Below are 22,654 nucleotides of genomic sequence, written 5' to 3'. Positions count from 1 at the left end.
AGGGGGTGAATATTTATGCATACTCCAGATTTCTGTTTTTTGTCCATCTTATTTATTATTTGTGTCAAAATAAATAAATAAAATTGCACCTTTAAAGTGGTACACATGTTGTGTAATGCAAATGGTGCTAACCCCCCAACAATCAATTTTAAGTCCAGCTTGTAATGCAACTAAACAGGACAAATATCAAGGGGGATGAATACTTTTGCAAGACACTGTAAGTGTAACAATTCATAATGAAATTTTTACTGGTAAATATACAATGTTTGCTTGTCAGAATCCATCTTAAGGATGATAAAAGTTGCCATTTTGAACCTGATTCCTCTCACGGTTTCTTCCTCATATCTTCTCAGGGAGTTTCTCCTTGCCACTGTTGCCTCTGGTTTCCTCATTAAGGGAGAAAATAAGCTTAAATTTAAAGTAAGTAACTTTATATCCAGAGTTCTGGAAAGACAATATCCATGACTCTTCGGGTAATTTATGAAGCTGTACACTGAATTTGAAAGTAATTTCTTCTGCAACAAATTCATTGTGCAACAAATCTAGTACATCATGATAATGGTATGTGTGTTTGTGTGTGAGAGAGAAGAAGATAAAGGAAGGGGAGGGCTGGCTGTGAAGTGAAAGTGAAAGCACAGAATTCTTCAGTATTTTTGTGAAGGTTAGTCTGAGTTCTTATTTGGTAAGTATCATTTTATTTTTGCTCTATCAAGGAGAAAATTAAGTGCCCCACATCTTGTCTTCATATAATGTCTATTCTGATACAAAATACTTCTCAAAGTAACATCTTTTATGATTAAGAACAGGACATACTGTATGTTAAGTCATGCTGGGTGTCACCCACATGATCCACTACACCATGTTGGATTTATGTTACTGGTTTAAAATTGTGTTGATGTACTTAGGCTGTGAAGAAGATCAGCTTCAACGGAAGACAATCGACCAAAATGGGTTTTATGAAATCAAAACCAGCACCTCCAAAAGGTTAGATCACTTTGTTGGAATAATTTAACAGAGATACACTGAAATAAACTTAGCTCTTTGTATTAAGCTGTTAAATTACTGTACATGTGTGTGCAGTCTTAACAAGAAAGTTGCTGAAACAGAAAACTAAAACATAACACTAGGGGTGCAAAGTAATGGCACGATCTGTATCTGTTTAGCACTGAAAAAATTCTGGAAGTGAATCCTCCCATTAGATCACTGAAAAAAGCTTGAAAGCACTGAAAATAACCTCAGGCCTACAGAAAAAAAAAATATTGCAACAGCAAATAATAACTCTTTAACCTGTACAGTCTTGGTCTCATCAAGATGCCCTGTGGGACTTTCTGATAAGTTTTCTCGCTGATAGCTCCTTGGCTTATCAGTCATATGTTTTAAAACAGCCATGTTTCCAAATTAGCTAGCTATTGACACATTATTGTTGATATCAGTTTTTGTTTGGATCTTCCTGCAATATTTTCGAATGAGTTTAGTTGGTTTGATTTCCCAAATGAAAAACATATTAGTAGGCTACAAGCTAGAAGTCTAATTTGAACGACAGTAACCCTGACCAAGTCATTATTAAGTAGAACTTCACGTTGATGAACATGATCTTTCTTTATTCTGTGAACTTTATACTTGTTTTTGGGAGATGCGAGGAAACCCATACAGACACAGGGGAAATATGTGAAACACCACACAGATATTAACCCAAGCTCAGGGTCAAACTTTAGAGCTGTCAGGATGCAACATTGCACTCTGCAACAGGGGACACTAACAAGGGTCCTTATATTGAATTCTGTCTTATCTTTTTATTTGTAGACTTTGAGGAACCATGGAGAAATGTGGACTGGAAGTAAGTAATTGATTTTAGTAATGCTTTTTTTTTTAAATCAGGTTTTGTGGAGGAAAATCTGCATTATTTGTAAGAATATTTACAACAGTAACAAATAAATAAAAAAGTTGTGATTGTGTACATCAAACTTGTTGGTGTAAACCCCTAGATTAGTAACATATATAACAATATAACAGTTGTTCCACGAAATCGAGTTGTACATAAGCTGACAGCCGACAAGGCATGCAACACTGAGTTGGCTAAGCCATGTACGACAAGATTGAGTGGAATAACTGTTTTATTCTATCCACATTCACTGGATTTTGAGAAGCAGAGCATTTTTATTTTTTGCAAATTTGATGAATAAAAACTTTAAACAAAACATACAACAATATAATTTCCGCTTAGAACATAAACAAACCGGTGAAATGACAGTAGTAATTTGTGAAAAATGCAAAAAATAATCATTCTTGAAAAATAAAAAAAAAGATACATTCTTACCAAGGGCAGCATGGTGGTATAGTGGTTAGCGCTGTCGCCTCACAGCAAGAAGGTCTGGTTTCGAGCCCCGTGGCCGGCGAGGGCCCTTCTGTGCGGAGTTTGTATGTTCTCCTCATGTCTGCGTGGGTTTCCTCCGGGTGCTCCGGTTTCCCCCACAGTCCAAAGACATAAAGGTTAGGTTAACTGGTGACTCTAAATTGACTGTAGGTGTGAATGGTTGTCTGTCTATGTGTCAGCCCTGTGATGACCTGGCGACTTGTCCAGGGTGTACCCTGCCTTTGGTCAGCTGGGATAGGCTCCAGCTTGCCTGCAACCCTGTAGAACAGGATAAAGTGGCTAGAGATAATGAGATGAGATGAGACATTCTTACCATAAAATACTTTTATTCCATATTTTGTTGGGATTTTATTTTTGAGTAGGGTTTTTATTTTGTTCTCTGTTGGTTCAGTAACATGGTCCACCATTTTGTTTTTCTCAACTCATGGTATATGAGTTGATATCCTAGTAGTAGCGTAGCCAATCAGAGCATATGATTGCTCATATCCAGTGAACGTGGAGATAGATAGATAGATAGATAGATAGATAGATAGATAGATAGATAGATAGATAGAATTACACACACGTACATACATACACACTCACTGGCCACTTTATTAGATACACCCACACACCTGCTGTTTTTTCCTGTTTCCAACACATCAACTTTGAAAATTGACTGCTCTCTTGCTGCCTAATATATCCCTGAAAGATGCAATTGTGACAACATAATCAGTGTAATTCACTTTACCTGTCAGCGTTTTTAATTTTATGGCTAGTAGGTGTGTGTGTGTGTGTGTGTTATTATATATATATCCCTGGGAGGCCAAGAGTTTATGAGAAAGCCATCATGTGATGCCATGACATGGCTTGGTGTCATGTCACCCTTACTGTAGAATGGCAGATATCCTGTTTAAAATAGTGAACTCCGAATGGACTGTTCAAAGACTGTTTTAACCAGATAACAGCTTGATGTTACTTGTACATCTCAAACAAACAGAATATCTTGAAAAGTATTTTTTTCATAATTTAACTAAAAAAACAAACTTTCAATTATTCTATATTCATTACATGTAAAGTGAAATATTTCAAGCCTTTTTTTGTTTTTATTTTGATGATTATGCCTTATAGCTCATGAAAAACAGAAATCCAGTATATCAGATTATTAGAATATTTCCCAAGATCAAAAAAGGATTTACAATACAGAAATGTCCAACTTCTGAAAAAGTGATTTGGCTGGCCAGTCAAGCACAGTAATATCATGGCCAGCAAACCATTTGGTAGTAGTTTTGGCACAGTGGGCAGGTGGAAAAGGAAATAAGCACTTCCATAAAGCTTGTTATCAGATGGAAGCATGAAGTGTTCTAAAATCTGTTACATGTTGCATTGACTCTGGACTTGATAAAACACAGTGGATCATCACCAGCAAATGACATCCCAAATCATTACAGCCTGCGGAAACTTCACACTGGACTTCAAACACCTTAGATTCTGTGCCTCTCTAGTCTTCCTCCAGACTCTAGGTCCTTGATTTCTGAATGAAATGCAAAATTTACTTTCATCTGAAAAGAGGACTTTGGACCACTGAGCAAGAGTCTGTCAGTCAGGTGAGGTATTCTGTCACTAAGGCAAAGTATACGGGGATGCAGGTTAATGGTAGTGGAGACGGATGTATTTGCAGAAGAGAGTCTTTATTATAAAAGAAATAGTAAACAGGCATACAATCCAAATGGTAGGCTGCAATCGTAACTGAAGAACAGGCAAAGGATCGGGTGAGGTTAACAGGTTAAACAAGGCTAGACAATATCAGAATTAATAACACAGAACAGGAATCAGGAAACCAGGAAAACTACAAGATAACAAGGCTGAGTAATGTGTGACTAGCAACACAGTACTTCGCGAAGTGAATGATTATTGAGCATCCTTATATAAGGACTGTGCTTATATAAGGATTGTGCCTAAATCCGAGGCAGGTGTCAGTCATTAGCAATGTGTGCTGTTCAGGGTATGCATGAGAGTCAGTTCGTTGTACACGCTGTCCAGAGCATACATGGGAGAAAGTCTGTTGTGTGCACCAATGTGTGCGGGTGTGACAGCCCAGTTCTTTCTCTCCTTAACCCAGGTAAGAAGCTTCTGACATCGTCTCTGGTTCAGGAGTGGCTTGATATTAGGAATGCAACAGTTGTAGCCACTTTCCTGAAGACGTCTGTGTGTGGTGGCTCTTGATGCACTGACACCAGCCTCAGGCCACTCCTTGTGAAGCTCTCCTAAGTTCTTGCATCAACTTTTCTTGACAGTCCACTCAAGGCTGCAGTCATCTCTGTTGCTTGTGCACCTTTTCCAGCCAGCCTTTTCAACAATGACCTTCTGTGACTTACCCTCCTTTTGGAGAGTGTTGATGATTGTCTTCTGGACAACTGTCAAGTTAGCAGTAATCCCCATGATTGTGGTTGCATGTACTGAACTAAACCTAGAGATACATGATATTTATACTGTTTTACCCAAACTCGAAATGAAATACTCTAAACTTTTGAGATTTTTTTTTTAATTTGTGCTGTAGGCCATCATTATCAAAATTAAAACAGAAAAATGCTGGAAACATTTTAGTTGACATGTAAATTTTCACTTTCTTAAATAACATGGAAAATATTGAACCTCTTCACAATATTCTAATTGTTTGAGATGCACTAGTATAATAAGTACAAAATAATTTTGATTTGTTTTATACTTTTCTTGGAAAATGTATAAGGCCATACATATTATTTCATAGTGTAAATGTCTTCATTACTATTATAAACTGATAAAAAATAGAAAAATGAGTATGATGTACAAACATTTGACTGGTTGTGGATATCATTTCATCTTTTAATTAATATAAATTCCCTCAAAGGCTCATCTCATCTCATCTCATCTCATTATCTCTAGCCGCTTTATCCTGTTCTACAGGGTCACAGGCAAGCTGGAGCCTATCCCAGCTGACTACGGGCGAAAGGCAGGGTACACCCTGGACAAGTCGCCAGGTCATCACAGGGCTGACACATAGACACAGACAACCATTCACACCTACGGTCAATTTAGAGTCACCAGTTAACCTAACCTGCATGTCTTTGGACTGTGGGGGAAACCGGAGCACCCGGAGGAGATCCACGCAGACACGGGGAGAACATGCAAACTCCACACAGAAAGGCCCCCGCCAGACACGGGGCTTGAACCCGGACCTTCTTGCTGTGAGGCGACAGCAGTAACCACTACACCACCGTGCCGCCCCCCTCAAAGGCTCTCTGAAAGTTATATTTTGCTTGTATTTCATTTTAAACTGTCAACTGATTTGCCCTAAACAGCAGAAAAGAACTCTTGAAATCTGAGTTACGTCAATTCCAGTTGAATCATCCAGAAATCAGCCATTTTAGAATACTGCTTCATGGACCTGTCGGAGCTGGGAAATCCTGCTTTATAAACTCTGTGATGAGTGTATTCAAAGGAAAAATTGTCATCAAGGCACAGGAAGAGTCATCTGCAGGAAAGAGCTGCACAAAAACAGTAAGACCTGTTATACTTCTTCTTCTGGCTGCTCCCAATTAGGGGTCGCCACAGCGGATCTTTCGTCTCCATTGCTCCCTGTCTTCTGCATCCTTCTCTACCACACCTGCCACTTTCATGTCCTCTCTCACCACATCCATGTATCTCCTCTTTGGCCTTCCTCGTTTTTGTTTGCCTGGCAGCTCCATCCTCAACATTCTCCTTCCAACATGCTCTGCATCTCTTCTCAGGATGTGCCCATACCATCTCAGTCTCATCTCTCTTAGCTTAATTCCCAAGCTCTCCACATGTGCTGTCCCTCTGATGTGCTCGTTCCTTATACTGTCCAATCTTGTCACTCCCATCACAAACCTGAACATCCTTAACTCCGCCACCTCCAACTTTGCCTCCTGTCTCTTCATTAAGGGTACGGTCTCCAATCCATACATCACAGCTGGACTTACCTTTCACTTTTGCTGGAACTTTCTGATCACAAATGACTCCCGAAATCTTTTTCCAACTGCTCCACCCTGCCTGCATTCTCTTTCTCACCGCACTATCGCAGCCCCCATTTTCCTGCACAGTTGACCCCAGGTACTTGAATTCACCAACTTTCTTTACGTCTACTCCTTGCATCTTCACCACTCTCATACCCATTCTCATTGATGCACATGTATTCTGTTTTGCTGCTGCTCACCTTCATTCCTCTTCATTCCGATCCATACCTCCATCTCTCCGAACCCAACTCAACCTCCTTTCTACTTTCACCACATATCACAATATCATCCGCAAACATCATGTTCCATGGTGACTCTTGCCTCACTTCATCCGTCAAGCTATCCATCACTATGGCAAACAAGAAAGGACTCAAAGCAGATCCTTGATGGAGTCCCACCTTCACCTTGAACCATTCAGTTGTTCCAACTGCACACCTCACTGCTGTTTCACTGTTCTCATACATGTCTTGCACCACTCTAATATACTTCTCATTCACTCCACTCTTTCTCATACAATACCATAACTCATCTCTTGGCACTCTATCGTATGCCTTCTCCAGGTCTACAAACACACAATGTAGCTTTCTCTGGCCTTATCTGTACTTCTCCATTAACATTCTTAAAGCAAAAATTGCATCCAACGTGCTCTTCCTTGGCATAAACCCATACTGCTGTTCACAGATTGCTACCTCTCTTCTCAATCTCGCCTCCAATACCCTTTCCCATAACTTCATGGTGTGGCTCATCAATTTTATTCCTTTGTAATTACTGCAGCTCTGTACATCTCCCTTATTCTTGTATATTGGGACTAGCACACTCTCCATTCATTTGGCATTTTCTCATTCTCTAGGATCTTATTAAACAATCTCATTAGGAACTCCACAGCCATCTCACCCAAACATCTCTCAATCGGGACACCATCTGGTGTGACTGCTTTCCCAGTCTTCAGTCTTTTCATGGCTGCCCTGACCTCATCCTTACTAACCAACTCTGCTTCCTGATTTTCTGTCTCCAATGAATCTGACCTTTTCTCTCTTGGATTCTCCTCATTTAATAAATCCTCAAAGTACTCTTTCCACCTTTTTAATACACTCTCTTTGTTTGTCAGCAATTTCCATTTACATCTTTCATCACTCTTACCTGCTGTACATCCCTCGCTTCCCTTTTTCTCTGCCTAGCTAGTCTGTACAGGTATTTCTCTCCTTCTTTGGTCTCCAGTCTTTCATACAACTCCTGGTATGCATCTGCTTTTGCCACCACTCTTTTTGCCTTCTGTCTCATCTCTCTGTATAACTGCCTGCTTTCCTCGTCTCTCTGATCATCCCAGTTCTTCTTTGCTAGCCTCTTCTCTTTTATAATTTCCTGCACTTCTTTGTTCCACCACCATGTCTCCTTGTCTTCCTTCCTCCTTCCCAATGACCACCCTAGCACCTTTCTTGCTGCCTCTCTTACTAGTACAGCAGTAGTATTCCAATCTTCTGGCAGACTTCCATGACCACTCAATGCTTGTCTCATTTCTTCCCTAAACTCCTTCTGATGTTCTCCCTCTTTTAGTTTCCACCACTTAATCTTCAGCTCCACTATTTCACGCTTCCTCTTTTTCACTTTCAAGCTCATCCTGCACACGACCACTTGATGTTGCCTAGCTACACTCTCCCCTGCCATCACTTTACAGTCTCCAATCTCCTTCAGGTTACCCCTTCTGCAGAGTATGTAGTCCACCTGTGTAGATCTTCCTCCACTCTTAAACATCACCCTGTGCTGCTCTTTCTTCTCGAAGTATGTATTGACTATTGCCAAATTCATCCTCCTTGAAAAATCAACCACCATTTGCCCTTCCACACTTCTCTCTCTTACACCATATATGCCCATCATGTCCTCATCTCCTCTGTTTCCCTCACCAACATGTCCATTGAAATCTGTTCCTATCAGCATGCGCTCCTCCCTTGGTATACTTTCTACCACTTCATACATCTTTTTCCAGAAAGCCTCTCACTCTTCATTCTCACATCCAACCTGTGGGGCATACGCACACACAACATTGATTACTACTCCTTGAATCTCCAACTTCATGCCAATCACTCTATCTGACACCCTCTTCACATCAATCACACTGTTGACCAACTATCCCCTCAAAACAATACCAACACCATTTCTCTTTCCATCAACTCCATAATAAAACAACTTGCATCCATCTCCAATGTTCTTGGCCTTGCTTCCTTTCCACCTCATCTCCTGCACACACAAAATGTCCAACTTCCTTCTTTCCATCATACCTGCTAACTCTCTCGCTTTGCCAGTCAATGTTCCCACATTCAGTGTTCCTACCCTCAATTCTTGTTAGGACTAGGACTGTTTTGGCCTCTAGAGGCCGCTGTTATTTCCTTTTCGTGTCATGTTTATTTTGGCCTCTAGAGGCCGCCACTGTTCCTGTGTTTTGTGTTTGTGTTAATTGCCTGTTTAGTCCTGATTATCTTCACCTGTGTTCAATTTAGTTTGTGTATTTATACCCCCTGAGTTGAGTCCTCTTGTCACGGAGTCTTTGTGCTGTTATGCTTATCTCCAGTTTCCTCTGTACCGTGTTCTTTGTTTTGCACTTTACTTTTCTTTTGGACCTAGTAGTTACTGTGTTTTTGGATCTTCTGAGCTTTGGTATTTTTGCCTTTTCTTTTCTGGTTTTTTGGCTTTTGTTTTGTACTTTTGGATTTTTTATTTTTTCCCATATATCTTCTGAGCGTTTGGATTATTACTTTTTGGATTTTTTGTGTATATATTGTAAATAAAACCTTTTGATACTTTTTTCTACTTCTGCCTCATGCCTCTGCATTTGAGTCATCCCCCTGGTGGCCTAGTGGGGGTTTGCTGGATTATCACACCAATGAACCAGGTTCGAATCCCAGCAAAACCCTAACAGAAAGACTCCATCATGACCGACTCAGCAGAGGCTGCTTGAACTGTCTACCTGGCCAACCTTCAGGGAATTATGGCAGCTCTGACACGCTTCGGAGCGACCATGGACGCTCATGGACGTACGCTCATCAGCCAACGTGAGGCCCTTGCTCGCCATGAGGAACTGCTTCAGCAAATTGGGAAAACCCTGGCACAGCTGACATGTCTGCCTGCATCTCCTCATCCTGATCCAGCTCCTGCTCCAGTGCCTCCTGCCATGCTGCCTTCTTCACCTCGCGAACCCAGCCTTCCTGCACCACAGAGGTATGATGGCAAGCACAGTGAGTGCCGAGAGTTCCTTACCCAGTGTCAACTCACCTTTGAGCTTCAGCCTACCACCTACACTACGGATCGCCGCAAGATTGCCTTTGTGATAACCTTATTAGCTGGTAAGGCGCGAGCCTGGGCTACTGCTATCTGGCAGAGACAGGGACCTGAGTGCCTTGATTTCCAGCTGTTTTCTGAAGAGATGCTTCGGGTCTTCGATCAGGCAAACATCAGTACCGACGCAGCCCAAAAGCTCATGTCCATCCAGCAAGGAGGAAGCGTCGCAGATTACGCCATCTCGTTCCAGACGTTCGCAGCAGTAAGTGGATGGAACGAGACTGCCCTGGTGTCAGCCTTCCACCATGGTCTGTCTGACCCCATCAAGGACGGTCTGGCCTCTATTGGATGCCCAAGTGACCCGAAACCCTCATCTCACATGCTATTTGTCTGGACAACAGGATGAGAGAACGCCACCAAGCCTTGAGCCCCCCCAGCTTCCCTACCTCTACCTGGAGACCGTCTACCTCCTTCAGTGACTGTCCAGAACCCATGCAAGTGGGCCGTACTCGCCTCTCCGCATCTGAGAGGGAGCGCAGAAGGAGGGACAAGTGCTGCATCTACTGTGGCAAGCCTGGTCACTTCCGAGCATCATGTCCCGAACTCTTGGGAAAAGGACCGCCCCGTTCAGCCGATGGAGGGTTGTGATGGGGCCTACCCTCTCTCCCGGACTCCCTGGCCAAGGAATCTACATCCCGGTCTCCATCTCCTGGGGTGAGTCTGTCCACTCTTGTCAAGCTTTGTTAGACTCAGGGGCGGCTGGGAACTTTATGGATATTCACTTCACCCAAAGCATCAATATTCCGACTGCACCTCTTGAAGTCCCACTGTCTGTGTCTGCCCTCAATGGCCAAGCGTTAGGTGATGGAAGAGTCACCCAAGTTACTTCTCCAGTCTTCCTCCAGTCTCAAGGTCACAAGGAAGAAATATCCCTGCACCTGATTCCTTCACCTGAGTTCCCAGTTATTCTAGGCCTCCCTTGGCTTACTCGCCACAACCCTCGCATAGACTGGGTAACAAGCCAGGTTGTGGAATGGGGCCCTGCATGCCATGCCTCTTGTCTGCTCTCTAGCTCTCCTGTGTCTCCTGCCGAGCCCCCTGATCTCACCGAGTTATCTCAAGTTCCCACAGAGTACTGGGATCTCAAGGAGGTATTCAGCAAGAGCAGGGCCGCCATTCTTCCTCCGCACTGTGCCTACGACTGTGCCATCGACTTGCTCCCTGGGACTACCCCTCCTCATGGCAGACTGTTTTCCCTCTCTCAGCCAGAACGCAAGGCCATGGAGGAATACCTCAAAGAAACCCTGGTCTCTGGGTTCATTCGACCCTCCACCTCACCTGCTGGTGCCGGCTTCTTCTTTGTCGGCAAGAAGGATGGGGGGCTCCGACCATGTATTGACTACAGGGGCCTGAACAATATCACTGTGCGCAACTGATATCCCCTTCTGCTGATGTCCACTGCTTTCAACCTGCTCCAAGGCGCCACCGTCTTCACCAAGTTGGACCTACGGAACGCATACCACCTCATCCGTATCCGACAGGGAGACGAGTGGAAGACTGCCTTTAACACCCCGTCTGGGCACTACGAATACCAGGTGATGCCCTTCGGACTCACCAACGCACCAGCTGTTTTTCAGGGCCTAATCAACGACGTCTTAAGGGACATGATTAACCTGTATGTTTTTGTTTACCTCGACGACATCCTTATCTTTTCCAAGACCGTGAAGGAGCACTGCCACCATGTCCGCCAGGTTCTCCAGAGGCTGCTACAGAACAATCTGTTGGCCAAGGCCCAGAAATGCGAATTTCATGTTCCTGAGGTCTCCTTTCTGGGATTTATTGTACGGACAGGCCAACTCCAAATGGACCCTGCCAAGACCCTGGCCGTCCGGGACTGGCCTACTCCCAAGTCCGTTAAGGAGGTTCAGCGGTTCTTAGGATTCGCTAACTTCTACCGCAAGTTCATCAGGAACTTCAGTTCTGTAGCAGCACCCATGTCGGACCTCACCAAAGGGACAGGTGGATCTTATGTCTGGTCTCCTCAGGTGGAAAAGGCGTTCAAAGACCTCAAGGACCGCTTCTGCACGGCACCCATTCTGGTCCTCCTGGACACCTCCCAACCATTCATCGTGGAGGTGGACGCCTCGGACAGTGGTGTCGGCGTGGTGCTCTCTCAACGTTCGGAAGGAAAGCTGCACCCCTGCGCTTACTTCTCCCACCGCCTAAGTCCTGTGGAGTCCCGGTACGATGTGGGGGCTCGAGAACTGCTAGCGGTCAAACTGGCCCTTGAGGAGTGGAGGCACTGGCTGGAGGGAGCGCAACATCCATTCCTGGTTTGGACTGACCACAAGAACCTGGAGTACCTCCAGCAAGCCAAGAGACTGAACCCTCGACAGGCTAGGTGGGCCCTTTTTTTCAGTCGGTTTGACTTCACCCTCTCGTACCGCCCCGGCTCCAAGAACACCAAACCTGATGCACTGTCCAGGCTGTTCTCTGCCACTAACAGGGAGAATGAAGTCGGGCCTATTATCCCTGTGTCCCGGATTGTGGTCCCTGTCCGCTGGGGTATTGAGGCTGTCCGACGAGCCCAATGCCAGGACCCCGGTCCTGGGACGGGGCCACCGGGCCTCTTGTACGTCCCACATCAAGCCCGGGCCAAGGTTCTCCAGTGGGGTCACTCTTTCCCTCTCACCGCCCACCCGGGAGCTCAGAGGACCCTGGACTTCCTGAAAAGACGCTTCTGGTGGCCTAACATGGAGAAGGAAGTAAGGTCATTTGTCCTGTCCTGTGAGGTTTGCACCAGAACCAAGAACCCATGACAGCATCCCCAGGGTCTCCTGCATCCTCTGACCATTCCCCGGCGTCCCTGGTCCCACGTGGCAGTCGACTTCATCATGGGTCTCCCTGAGTCACAAGGTAACACGGTCATTTTGGTCATAGTTGACAGATTCTCCAAGGCCTGCCGTTTCATATCACTGTGCAAACTCCCCTCTGCTCTTGAAACAGCGAAACTTATGTTTAATCATGTCTTCTGAGTCTTTGGTCTTCCACAGGACATTGTCTCAGACCGAGGGCCCCAGTTCTCCTCCCGAGTGTGGCACGGGTTCTGCAAGGTCATCGGAGCCACTGCCAGCCTCTCCTCTGGGTTTCACCCACAGTCCAATGGTCAGACGGAGAGGCTCAACCAGGACCTGGAAACCACCCTGCGAGGCCTGGCTATGGATAACCCGACATCATGGAGCACCTGGCTGCCATGGGCTGAGTACGCCCACAACACCCTGCAGTCATCGGCCACCAAGCTGTCGCCATTCCAGTGCCAATTCGGGTTCCAGCCACCTGTTCCCGGACCAGGAGGAGGACACGGGGGTGCCCTCAGTCAACCAATATGTGAGACGGTGTCGCAAGACCTGGAGCAAGGTCAGGAAGACCCTCATACAGACCTCCAGAACCAACCAGACTCAGGCCAACCACCATAGAAGACCTGCACATGCTTTCCGCCCTGGGCAGCGGGTTTGGCTGTCCACTAAGGACCTTCCGCTGCGGGTGGAGAACCGCAAGCTTGCTCCTCGCTACATTGGCCCCTTCAAGGTGGTGCGCAGGGTGAACCCTGTCTCCTACCGGCTCCAGTTGCCCCGGACTCTGAGGATCAACCCCACTTTCCATGTTTCCCTGTTGTGGCCCGTACTGACGTCTACGTATGCCCCTGCCCCTAGGAACCCCCCACCCCCCGCATCTTCCAGGGTCAGACTGTGTTCACTGTGCATCGCCTGCTTGACTCCCGCCGGGTCCGCAGCGGGTTGCAATATCTGGTGGACTGGGAGGGCTATGGTCCTGAGGAGCACTGCTGGGTTCCTGCTCGGGATGTCCTAGATAAAGAACTGTGTCGGGACTTCCATTCGGCCCATCCGGATTGCCCTGGGAACGTCAGGAGACGCTCCTGGGGGGGGGGTCCTGTTAGGACTAGGACTGTTTTGGCCTCTAGAGGCCGCTGTTATTTCCTTTTCGTGTCATGTTTATTTTGGCCTCTAGAGGTCGCCACTGTTCCTGTGTTTTGTGTTTGTGTTAATTGCCTGTTTAGTCCTGATTATCTTCACCTGTGTTCAATTTAGTTTGTGTATTTATACCCCCTGAGTTGAGTCCTCTTGTCACGGAGTCTTTGTGCTGTTATGCTTATCTCCAGTTTCCTCTGTACCGTGTTCTTTGTTTTGCACTTTGCTTTTCTTTTGGACCTAGTAGTTACTGTGTTTTTGGATCTTCTGAGCTTTGGTATTTTTGCCTTTTCTTTTCTGGTTTTTTGGCTTTTGTTTTGTACTTTTGGATTTTTTATTTTTTCCCATATATCTTCTGAGCGTTTGGATTATTACTTTTTGGATTTTTTGTGTATATATTGTAAATAAAACCTTTTGATACTTTTTTTCTACTTCTGCCTCACACCTCTGCATTTGAGTCATCCCCCTGGTGGCCTAGTGGGGGTTTGCTGGATTATCACACCAACGAACCAGGTTCGAGTCCCAGCAAAACCCTAACAATTCTAAGCTCCTTCCCTTCCATCTTTCACGCTCTCTCCTAACACGCCTTCTCCTTCTCCATTTTTGGCACAACAGTAGCACACTTTCCACCGACACCCTGTTGACCAACAGTACCGGAGGCGGTCGTTGTTAACCCGGGCCCCGACCGATCCGGTATGGTATTTCTCTTTTCTTTCTGCATGTTAGATTTGGTGCAGTTTTACACCGGATGCCCTTCCTGATGCAATCCTCTCCAATTTATCTGGGCTTGGGACCGGCACCAAGAGTACGCTTATGCACCCCCAGTGGCTGGATTAGTATTCTGGAATAATGAGGAGAATGACAAAGAAAATCTACCGGTATCTTTCAAGTCTCAAATGCTGAGGCCATGCCCCAAATTGTCAAGATAGTAGATAGATGTAATGCAGAAGTAGTTTTATTAAGAAAAGCATGACAATCAGGTAAGCAATTCAATTCTGCAGGCAAGATCATAAAGGTTAAACAAGCACAGGGTCAGGCGAGGCACAGAGTATACTAGGCACAGGCAAAATGGAAACAAGGAACAGGAACAGGGATTGAAAAACCAGGAGACCAAATACGAAAACATGGCTCGGTAAAGTGTCACAAGGAACTCAATACTTTGCACTGAACATGCATTTTCAGTGTCTTTATATAGGCATGCTGATGCGCCTTAATCATGTGCAGATGAGCCTTGTTAACAGTGAGCGTGCGAGAGTTTCTCTGGTGCACATGCAGTCCAGAGTGCGCCAGAGAGACCTTCTGGTGTGCACACCAAAGTGCATGGGGCTGACAGACCCCCCCCAAAGAGCTCCCTCTGGCAGCAAAAATCCATCTTTCCTCACCTCGGGGATGAGGGCCTGATGCTGGAAGCCATGCCATCTGCGCATCACTCTGAGCTGACGTGGCACCGCATCCTTGGCTCAGGTGGGGGCTTGGGCTCAGGCTCAGGACAGGACTTGGACTCTGGACTAAAAGTGGGCTTGAGCTCTGGAGATGACTTGGACTCTGGCATGGGCTCGAGCTCTGAATATGGCTTGGACTCTGGACTGGACTTGGGCTCGAGCTCTGAACATGGCTTGGACTCTGGACTGGACTTGGGCTCGAGCTCTGAACATGGCTTGGACTCTGGCATGGGCTTGAGCTCTGAACTGGACTCAGACTCAAGCTCTGAACATGACTTGGACTCTGGTGTGGGCTCGAGCTCTGAACATGGCTTGGACTCTGGACTGGACTCAGGCATGGGCTCGAGCTCTGGATTGGACCTTGGACTGGATGTGAGCTTGAGCTCTGGATCTGACTTGGACTCTGCACTGGACTCAGGCATGGGCTCGAGCTCTGTTTGTGCATCATTCTGGTCCTGGTCAGGACTTAGTGATGGGACGACAACAGCTTCATAGCCAGGCAGCGGCCGGGTGACGACATCTTCATAGCTGGGTGGCAGCAAGATGACGATGTCTTCATAGCCAGCTGAGGCAGAGGCCACTCTGTCATCCTCTGGCACTGGTTGTGGAACTTCCTCAGGTTCTGGCATGCGCTCTTGTGCTGAAGCTGGCACTGGCTCTGACTCTGGCACTAGCACTGGCACTGGAGCTGACATGGTCACTGGCTCTGACTCTTGTGCTGGTGCTGGCACTGGTTCTGGAGCTGACACTGGCACTGGAGCTGACACTGGCACTGGCTCAGGTTCAGGCACTGGCTTTTGCTCTGGCTCTGGTTCAGGCTTGTGCTCTGGTTCAGGTGCTGGCTCTGACTCCTGCACAAGCTCTGGTTCTGGTTCAGGTGCTGGCTCTAACGCAGGCTCTGGCTCTTGCACTGATTCTGGTTCTAGCTCTGGTTCAGGTACTGGCACTGATGCAGGCTCCAGCTCTTGCACTGGTTCTGGTTCTATCCCTGGTTCTGGTTCAGGTGCTGGCTCTGGGATTGACTGTGGATCAGGCTGTGGGACTGGTTCTTGAACGATGGCTTCTAGGAGGGACTCTGGAACAACGGCCTCCTCTGCTGCTGTGTCGACCTCAGATGGGGTAGTCCCCTCCCAAAATATTTCATGGGGGTCATCCTTTTCTAATGATTCATAGATGAACCAGAGCATGTCTAGAAAAGTCTGTGAGCTCCAAAGACAAGGTTGCTCTACTTGGATCAGGTACTCCACCCATCAGCATGCTCGTCCAGAAATCAAAGTGAACATAAAGCTTACTCAGATAAGTTCTGGTGGCTTGGGTTCTTCTAGGTTTGCATAGAAAATATCACATTGCAGACCGAATCCCCGAGGATGATCTATTCCCTCATAAGGTGCCGGGGGGCTCATTCCAAAATGCCGCTGGAAATAAAAGGCTAAGGGCTGAGACATGGAAATCCGGAAGCGGCGTGGAATGGCGTACTGGAAGAATTCTGCTACATCCATTGTTTGGCAAAGTATTCTGGCAGGGAATGGTAGTAGACAGGTGTAAGTGCAGAAATAGTTTTATTGAGAAAAGTGTGACAATCAGGCAAACAATCCAATTCACCAGACAAGATCATAAATGTTACACAAGCACAGGGTCAGGTGAGGCACAAACAGAGTATACTAGACACAGACAAAATGAAAACAAGGAACAGGGATCGGAAAACCAGGAGCCCAAATATGAAAACACAGCTTGATAAAGTGTCACAAGGTACTCAATACTTTGCACTGAACATGTGTTTTCAGTGTCTTTATACAGGCACGCTGATGGACCTTAATCGTGTGCAGGTGAGCCTTGTTAACGGTGCGCATGCGAGAGTCCGCTTGGCGCACACGCAGTCCGGAGCGTGCCTGAGAGTCCTTCTGGTGTGCATGCCAAAGCACGTGGGGCTGACACAAATATCATACCACCATAGTATATTAGCACTGTATCATAATCATTGACATGTTTTTATGAGTTTTAATCAAAATATTTGGATCAGTATATTTGCTGAAGGCATATCAGTTCCTGACTTTTCAAACACCACTTAATTATCAAAAAGAAAGTATTTTTGCAACCAGAGAATGTCCACAAACATCAAATCAGTTTTAGTTTATTTTGTTAAAGGGGACATACCATACACTTTCAATTATTTTATATTATTCCCAAAATGCATTTGTAAAGTTTCTGAGGTTGTTTATTAAAACAAACAAACAAACAAACAAACAAACAAAGCCTTGGTTCTTTTTTCTCAATGCTGTTTTAGCATGGTATGAAAAGCCTATAGGATACAACAGGCAGATTTTGCAGCTGTGCATTTAAATATTAAATATGTAATTTGCTTTCTTCTGATTGGCTAATATCTTTAAAGGAGAACTCTAACATCCACACCCATAGAATTGTTTTGCTACAGTCTTTACGTTGTTATTTTTATGATAACATCCAGATGTTTGTGCACATGTGAAACAAATATTCCAGAATATATTGACATATAATACAATATTTACATAGCTTGTGCACCTCATCACATCCCTAACATTTATCTAGGAGTATGATTCTACTTGGGCTGCGAGAAGTTCTGAATTCAAATCCCAGATGAGCCCCCCAATATTGATGTCAATTGAGGGTATGAAGGACACAGGGTGAATGAGGAGACTAGGGAAAACACAAAGGACTCCTACAACAGATTTCCTTCAAATAATTGTATTCACAGCAATGATATAATAAATAATACATTTACCATATGACAAACCACCAAGGCAACACCCAGGCCATTTCTGCAGGGGTAAGTAAATGGCAAAATAATAAACAAAACCCACCACTAAGCTCAATCCCAAAATGTACAAATCCATAAACAAAGCAAAACAAATACAACAAAAATATAATTTACTTCCCTGTCTCCCTACCTAATCCAAAAGCAAGAGAAAAATCCACAATAACTTACATCTTTCCAGCCAGGGTAACAAACATCCAAACAAGACTTTTCAACATATTATGACCAAATTCATCTCTCAAACAATTTAGGTAACAACTTTTACATAAGGGAATATTGCCCAGACCAATATACAAACAAGTGTGGCACATGGCATGCAACATGAAGTTAAGGTTGATGAGAAGTTTCCTTTATATACCCCCTCCAGCACTACCAAAATGGAACCTGTTCCAACTAAGAACAGGAAGGAGAAACACACACACACACACACACACACACACAAGTCAATGCAGGACACCCCATAAACTAATGGAGGGGATAAAGTAACCCCGTACTAGTAAGCTACCTTGCCAAGTTAACCTGAACTAGCAACAGCTAACTGCCTGAAGTGGTGAAAAAGAAGCCTTTGTAACATTACGAGAGCTCATCTCAGTGCATGGTGTCTAACAAATTTACCAAAATCACACAACAGGGAGTTGCTTCTTATTCCAAACCACATATGTCAAACTACATGTTTTATCAAATTTAGCAGCATGGAAAGAATGTTAATGTTAGCTGACTGAGTAATGTTACCTGAAGGCTTTGCCTATGCGAGCAAACTAAGGTTCAGTTCAAAAGGAGAAATCTATAACAATATACAATAGAGCTTTTAATATTTTATTTTTTAAATTTATTTATTTATTTCACATTTTAAACATTTTACTTGTGGTTAGTGGACTGGCAATTGACTCCAACAGAACTGGTACAGCTCCATTTCTTGATTGAGATTGCTATGGGTGATCATATGTTAATGGAGGTTGGTATCATAAAAAATGAGAGGAGATTCTATGTAAGAAGCATGCACTTTTGTTATTGACCTATTCTCTCTGCCTGTTTTCTGTCTATTGCTGGACTGAGAAGACCGGGAATTTAACAGTTCACTCTGAAAGGCCCAGTACATCCCAAAATTACATCAACATATTTCAAAAACAACAAGGAAAAATGGTTTTCCATGGCATGTCCCATTTAAGAAAATTCTAAAAATATTATGATGTGATTACCCTTAGTTGGATCTCAGACTACAGTATGTCATTATTCATCAGCCTTCTATTACACTTTGGTTTTCTTTTCACAGTACAAAACCTACAAAATCACTGATGCAAATTCTCAGACTTTGCCATTTGTCCTCAATGACGTTATGGGTCTGGAAAATCATGAGGAAGATGGAGTTCATCCTCGTGATATTATTCATGCACTGCATGGCCATGTAAAAGAAGACTATAAGGTAGAAAAAGAATGAACATATTTTAATTCCAGTTAATCGTTAATATGTGCTTTACAATGTTTACACAGACCAGATCATTGGCAGAAAATATAAAACATATAAAAAATGTATTTTATACAACTACAGACATCAAGAAAAGATGCAATATTTTATACTCTCCAGTATATCCTTTCATTTTTCTTTTCTTTGTCCTCAGTTTAATCCTGCTTCTCCACTGAGTCATGCAGACCCAGACTTCATAAATGACCCCAATCCAAATGACAAAGTGCACTGTTTGGTGAGTGTAGTGCCTGCAGATAGCATCACCCTAATGCCAAATGAGGTCATTCAGAAGATGAAAAATGTCAGGAAGGAAGCACTCAGCTTGGGTGAGTGACTAAAAGATGCAATATATAATAATGTTACATGAATTACCTTATTATATTGGTTGTTTTATATTTGTTGATTTGCATGTAACATTTAGTATTCATTTTTGTACATTCATTTGTAGATGAATTTGTAGATGTTTTATTAATAATGTGTTTGAATTAAGGGCAATTTAGGAATGGTCAACTTTCATTCATTCATTCATTCATTCATGAAGTAATGTCCCTGTTTAGTTGCAATGAAAATCCTCTGGTGACACTGGCACTAAACTAAATGAGTGAAGCAAAGGTTTTATTTATTTATTTATTTATTTATTGTCTGTGAAAAACCCAAAATAGTGTGAAAAATCCCAAACAGTTTTACTGATGCTACATTCCATCCATGTCTTGGGAATGATCTTGACAGATCATGTTGGGTACAAAGCCAGCACATAAAGAGTTTTCCCAAGCCAACACCCTTTTTTTCCCTTCTAACCTTAAAACCTTATATAAAACAGTTAGTTCTGGTCCACTAATTTGATCAGTAGAGCAGCATTCCAAGAGTGCTGATATTTCCCATAACAACACTGGGATATTTCATTGTGTGTATCACTCCACTCATGTGTGTCCTTTATGTAAAATTCCACTTACTAGTTTGAAATAGTCTTGAAATCATTAACAACCATACAGTTTCAATCAGAGACAGCATATCAAATGTTGAAACTGATACATTTTATGTTTTTTTTTGAAAAATACATGCTCAGGAATGTCTCTCAGAGCAATTTCTAAACAGCTGCAGATGCTAAGATCATCAGTTCAACAACTGTATACACAACCCCAATTCCAAAAAAGTTGGGATGCTGTGTAAACTGTAAATAAAAATAGAATGTGCTAATTTGCAAATCATGGAAACCCTATATTTCATTGAAAATAGTACAAAGACAGCATATCAAATGTTGAAACTGATACATTTTATGTTTTTCTGAAAAATATATGCTCATTTTAAATTTGATGTCAGTAACACGCTTCAAAAAAGTTGGGATGGGGCATGTTTACCACTGTTGCATCACCTCTACTTTTAACAACACTCTGTAAATGTTTGGAAACTGAGGAGACCAACTGCTGTAGCTTTGAAAGAGAAATGTTGTCCCATTCTTGCCTGATATATAATTTTAGTTGCTTAACAGTTCGGGGTCTCCTTTGTTGTATTTCATGCTTCATAATGCGCCATGTTTTAAATGAGAGCCAGGTCTGGACTGCAGGCAGGCCAGTGTAGCACCCAGACTCTTTTACTATGGAGCCATGCAGTTTTAATATGTGCAGAAAGCAGTTTGGCGTTGTCTTGCTGAAAGAAGAAAGGCCTTCCCTGAAAAAGATTTTGTCTGTATGGCAGTATATTGCTCTGAAACATGTATTTATCATTCAGCATCACTGAACCCTTCCCAGATGTACAAGCTACCCATGTCATGTGCACTAATGCACCCTCATACCATCACAGATGCTGGCGTTTGAATTGTGCACTGATAACAAGCCAGATGGTCCCTCTCCTCTTTAGCCTAGAGGACATGATGCCAATGATTTCTGAAAATTTTTTAAAATTTTTATTCATCAGACACCGGGACAATTTTCCACTTTGTCTCAGTCCACCGTAAAAGAGCTCAAGCCCTGAGAAGGTGGCAGTGTTTCTGGATATTGTTTATATCTGGTTTTAACTTGCATTTGTGGATGCAGCAATGAACTGTTTTCACAGACAATGGTTTTCTGAAGTGTTCCTGAGCCCATACAGTGATTTCCACTACAGACACTTGTCTGCTTTTAATGCAGTGTCTCCTGAGGGCCTGAAGATCACAGCCATGCAATAACAGTTTTCAGCCTTGTCTCTTGCATACAGAGATTTCCCCAGATTCTCTGAATCTTTTAATGATCTTATGTACCATTGATGATGCGATCCCCACATTCTTTGCAATTTTACATTGAGGAATGTTATTCTTAAATTGTTGCACTGTTTGCCCATGCAGTCTTTCACAGATTGGTGAACCCCTCCCCATTTTTACTTCTGTGGGACTCTGCCTCTCTGGGATGCTCTTTTTATATCCAATCATCTTACCGACTTGTTGCCAGTTAACCTAATTAGTTTTTTTTTTTAGCATTGCACAACTTTCAGTCTTTTGTTGCCTCTGTCCCAACCTTTTTGAAATGTGTTACTGACATCAAATTCAAAATAAGTATACATTTTTCAAAAAGCAATACAATTTCTTAGTTTCAACATTTGATATATTGTCTTTGTACTATTTTCAATGAAATATTGGGTTTCTATGATTTGCAAATTATCGGATTCTGTTTTTATTTACAGCTTACACAGTGTCTCAACCTTTTTGGAATTGGAGATTGTAAGTATGTAAGTTATTGGGAGGTTTAGCCATTTTGCCAAGCCACTTTACTGGAAGAAGACCCAACTGTTCCCCTCAGCCGAGAGGAAATTGGTTCAGATGGTTAGAAACCACCAAGGCACAGGCCTGCCATGAAGCTGCTGGAACACTGTCAACAGTATGAGTTTAACATTGTCACAGACTGAGAGGCTGCTGTCCAAGAAAGAAGCTCCTGCTCCAAAATCAACACCTTCAAGGTTGACTAAAGTTTGGAGGTGACCACATGGACAAAGAAAAAAAAAACTTCTGGAGGAAAATTTTATGGTCAGACGAGACTGACTGTTTGTTCCACAATGACCATACCATAAGTACAAGGAAGCATGATGGTGGTAGCATCATGCTCTGGGGCTGTTTTGCTGCCAGTGGAACTGGTGCATTGCTCATAGTGGATTCTGCAGGAAGCTTTTTGATGGCTACCAAAAGTATCTGATGAAGATGAAACTTGCTAAGGGACATTTAGCCAAATATTACGTGTGCTATATGTAAATTCTTGACCTGGTATGCATCATTTTGACCCAGTGTTGATTTAAGAAAAAAAAATAAATTGAAAATTGTGCACCAAACTCTTGTTTTTTTTTTCTCTGATTAAAGATG

General features: G+C 43.5%; 1 protein-coding gene across 2 annotated transcripts in view; it reads left to right on the top strand.

Moving 5' to 3' along the window:
* Positions 1 to 603: 603 nt before the first annotated feature.
* The window catches only part of LOC132865991 (interferon-induced protein 44-like), a 29,255-nt gene continuing 7,204 nt past the window's right edge, over positions 604 to 22,654 (top strand). Inside the window, exons 1-6 of one of the 2 annotated variants that reach the window (XM_060898538.1) lie at positions 604 to 682; positions 906 to 984; positions 1,804 to 1,837; positions 5,695 to 5,893; positions 19,138 to 19,287; positions 19,484 to 19,655. In XM_060898538.1, coding sequence (XP_060754521.1) covers positions 948 to 984; positions 1,804 to 1,837; positions 5,695 to 5,893; positions 19,138 to 19,287; positions 19,484 to 19,655 — 592 coding nt within the window. In that variant the 5' untranslated portion in view covers positions 604 to 682; positions 906 to 947. The remainder of the gene's footprint in view (positions 683 to 905; positions 985 to 1,803; positions 1,838 to 5,694; positions 5,894 to 19,137; positions 19,288 to 19,483; positions 19,656 to 22,654) is intronic. The other variant, XM_060898537.1, reaches the window with a different exon arrangement.

The sequence above is a fragment of the Neoarius graeffei genome, chromosome 18, assembly GCF_027579695.1.
Source record: "Neoarius graeffei isolate fNeoGra1 chromosome 18, fNeoGra1.pri, whole genome shotgun sequence".
Taxonomy (NCBI): Eukaryota; Metazoa; Chordata; class Actinopteri; order Siluriformes; family Ariidae; genus Neoarius; species Neoarius graeffei.
Note: the sequence above shows the minus strand (reverse complement) of the source record. Positions and strands in the feature narration are given on the sequence as shown.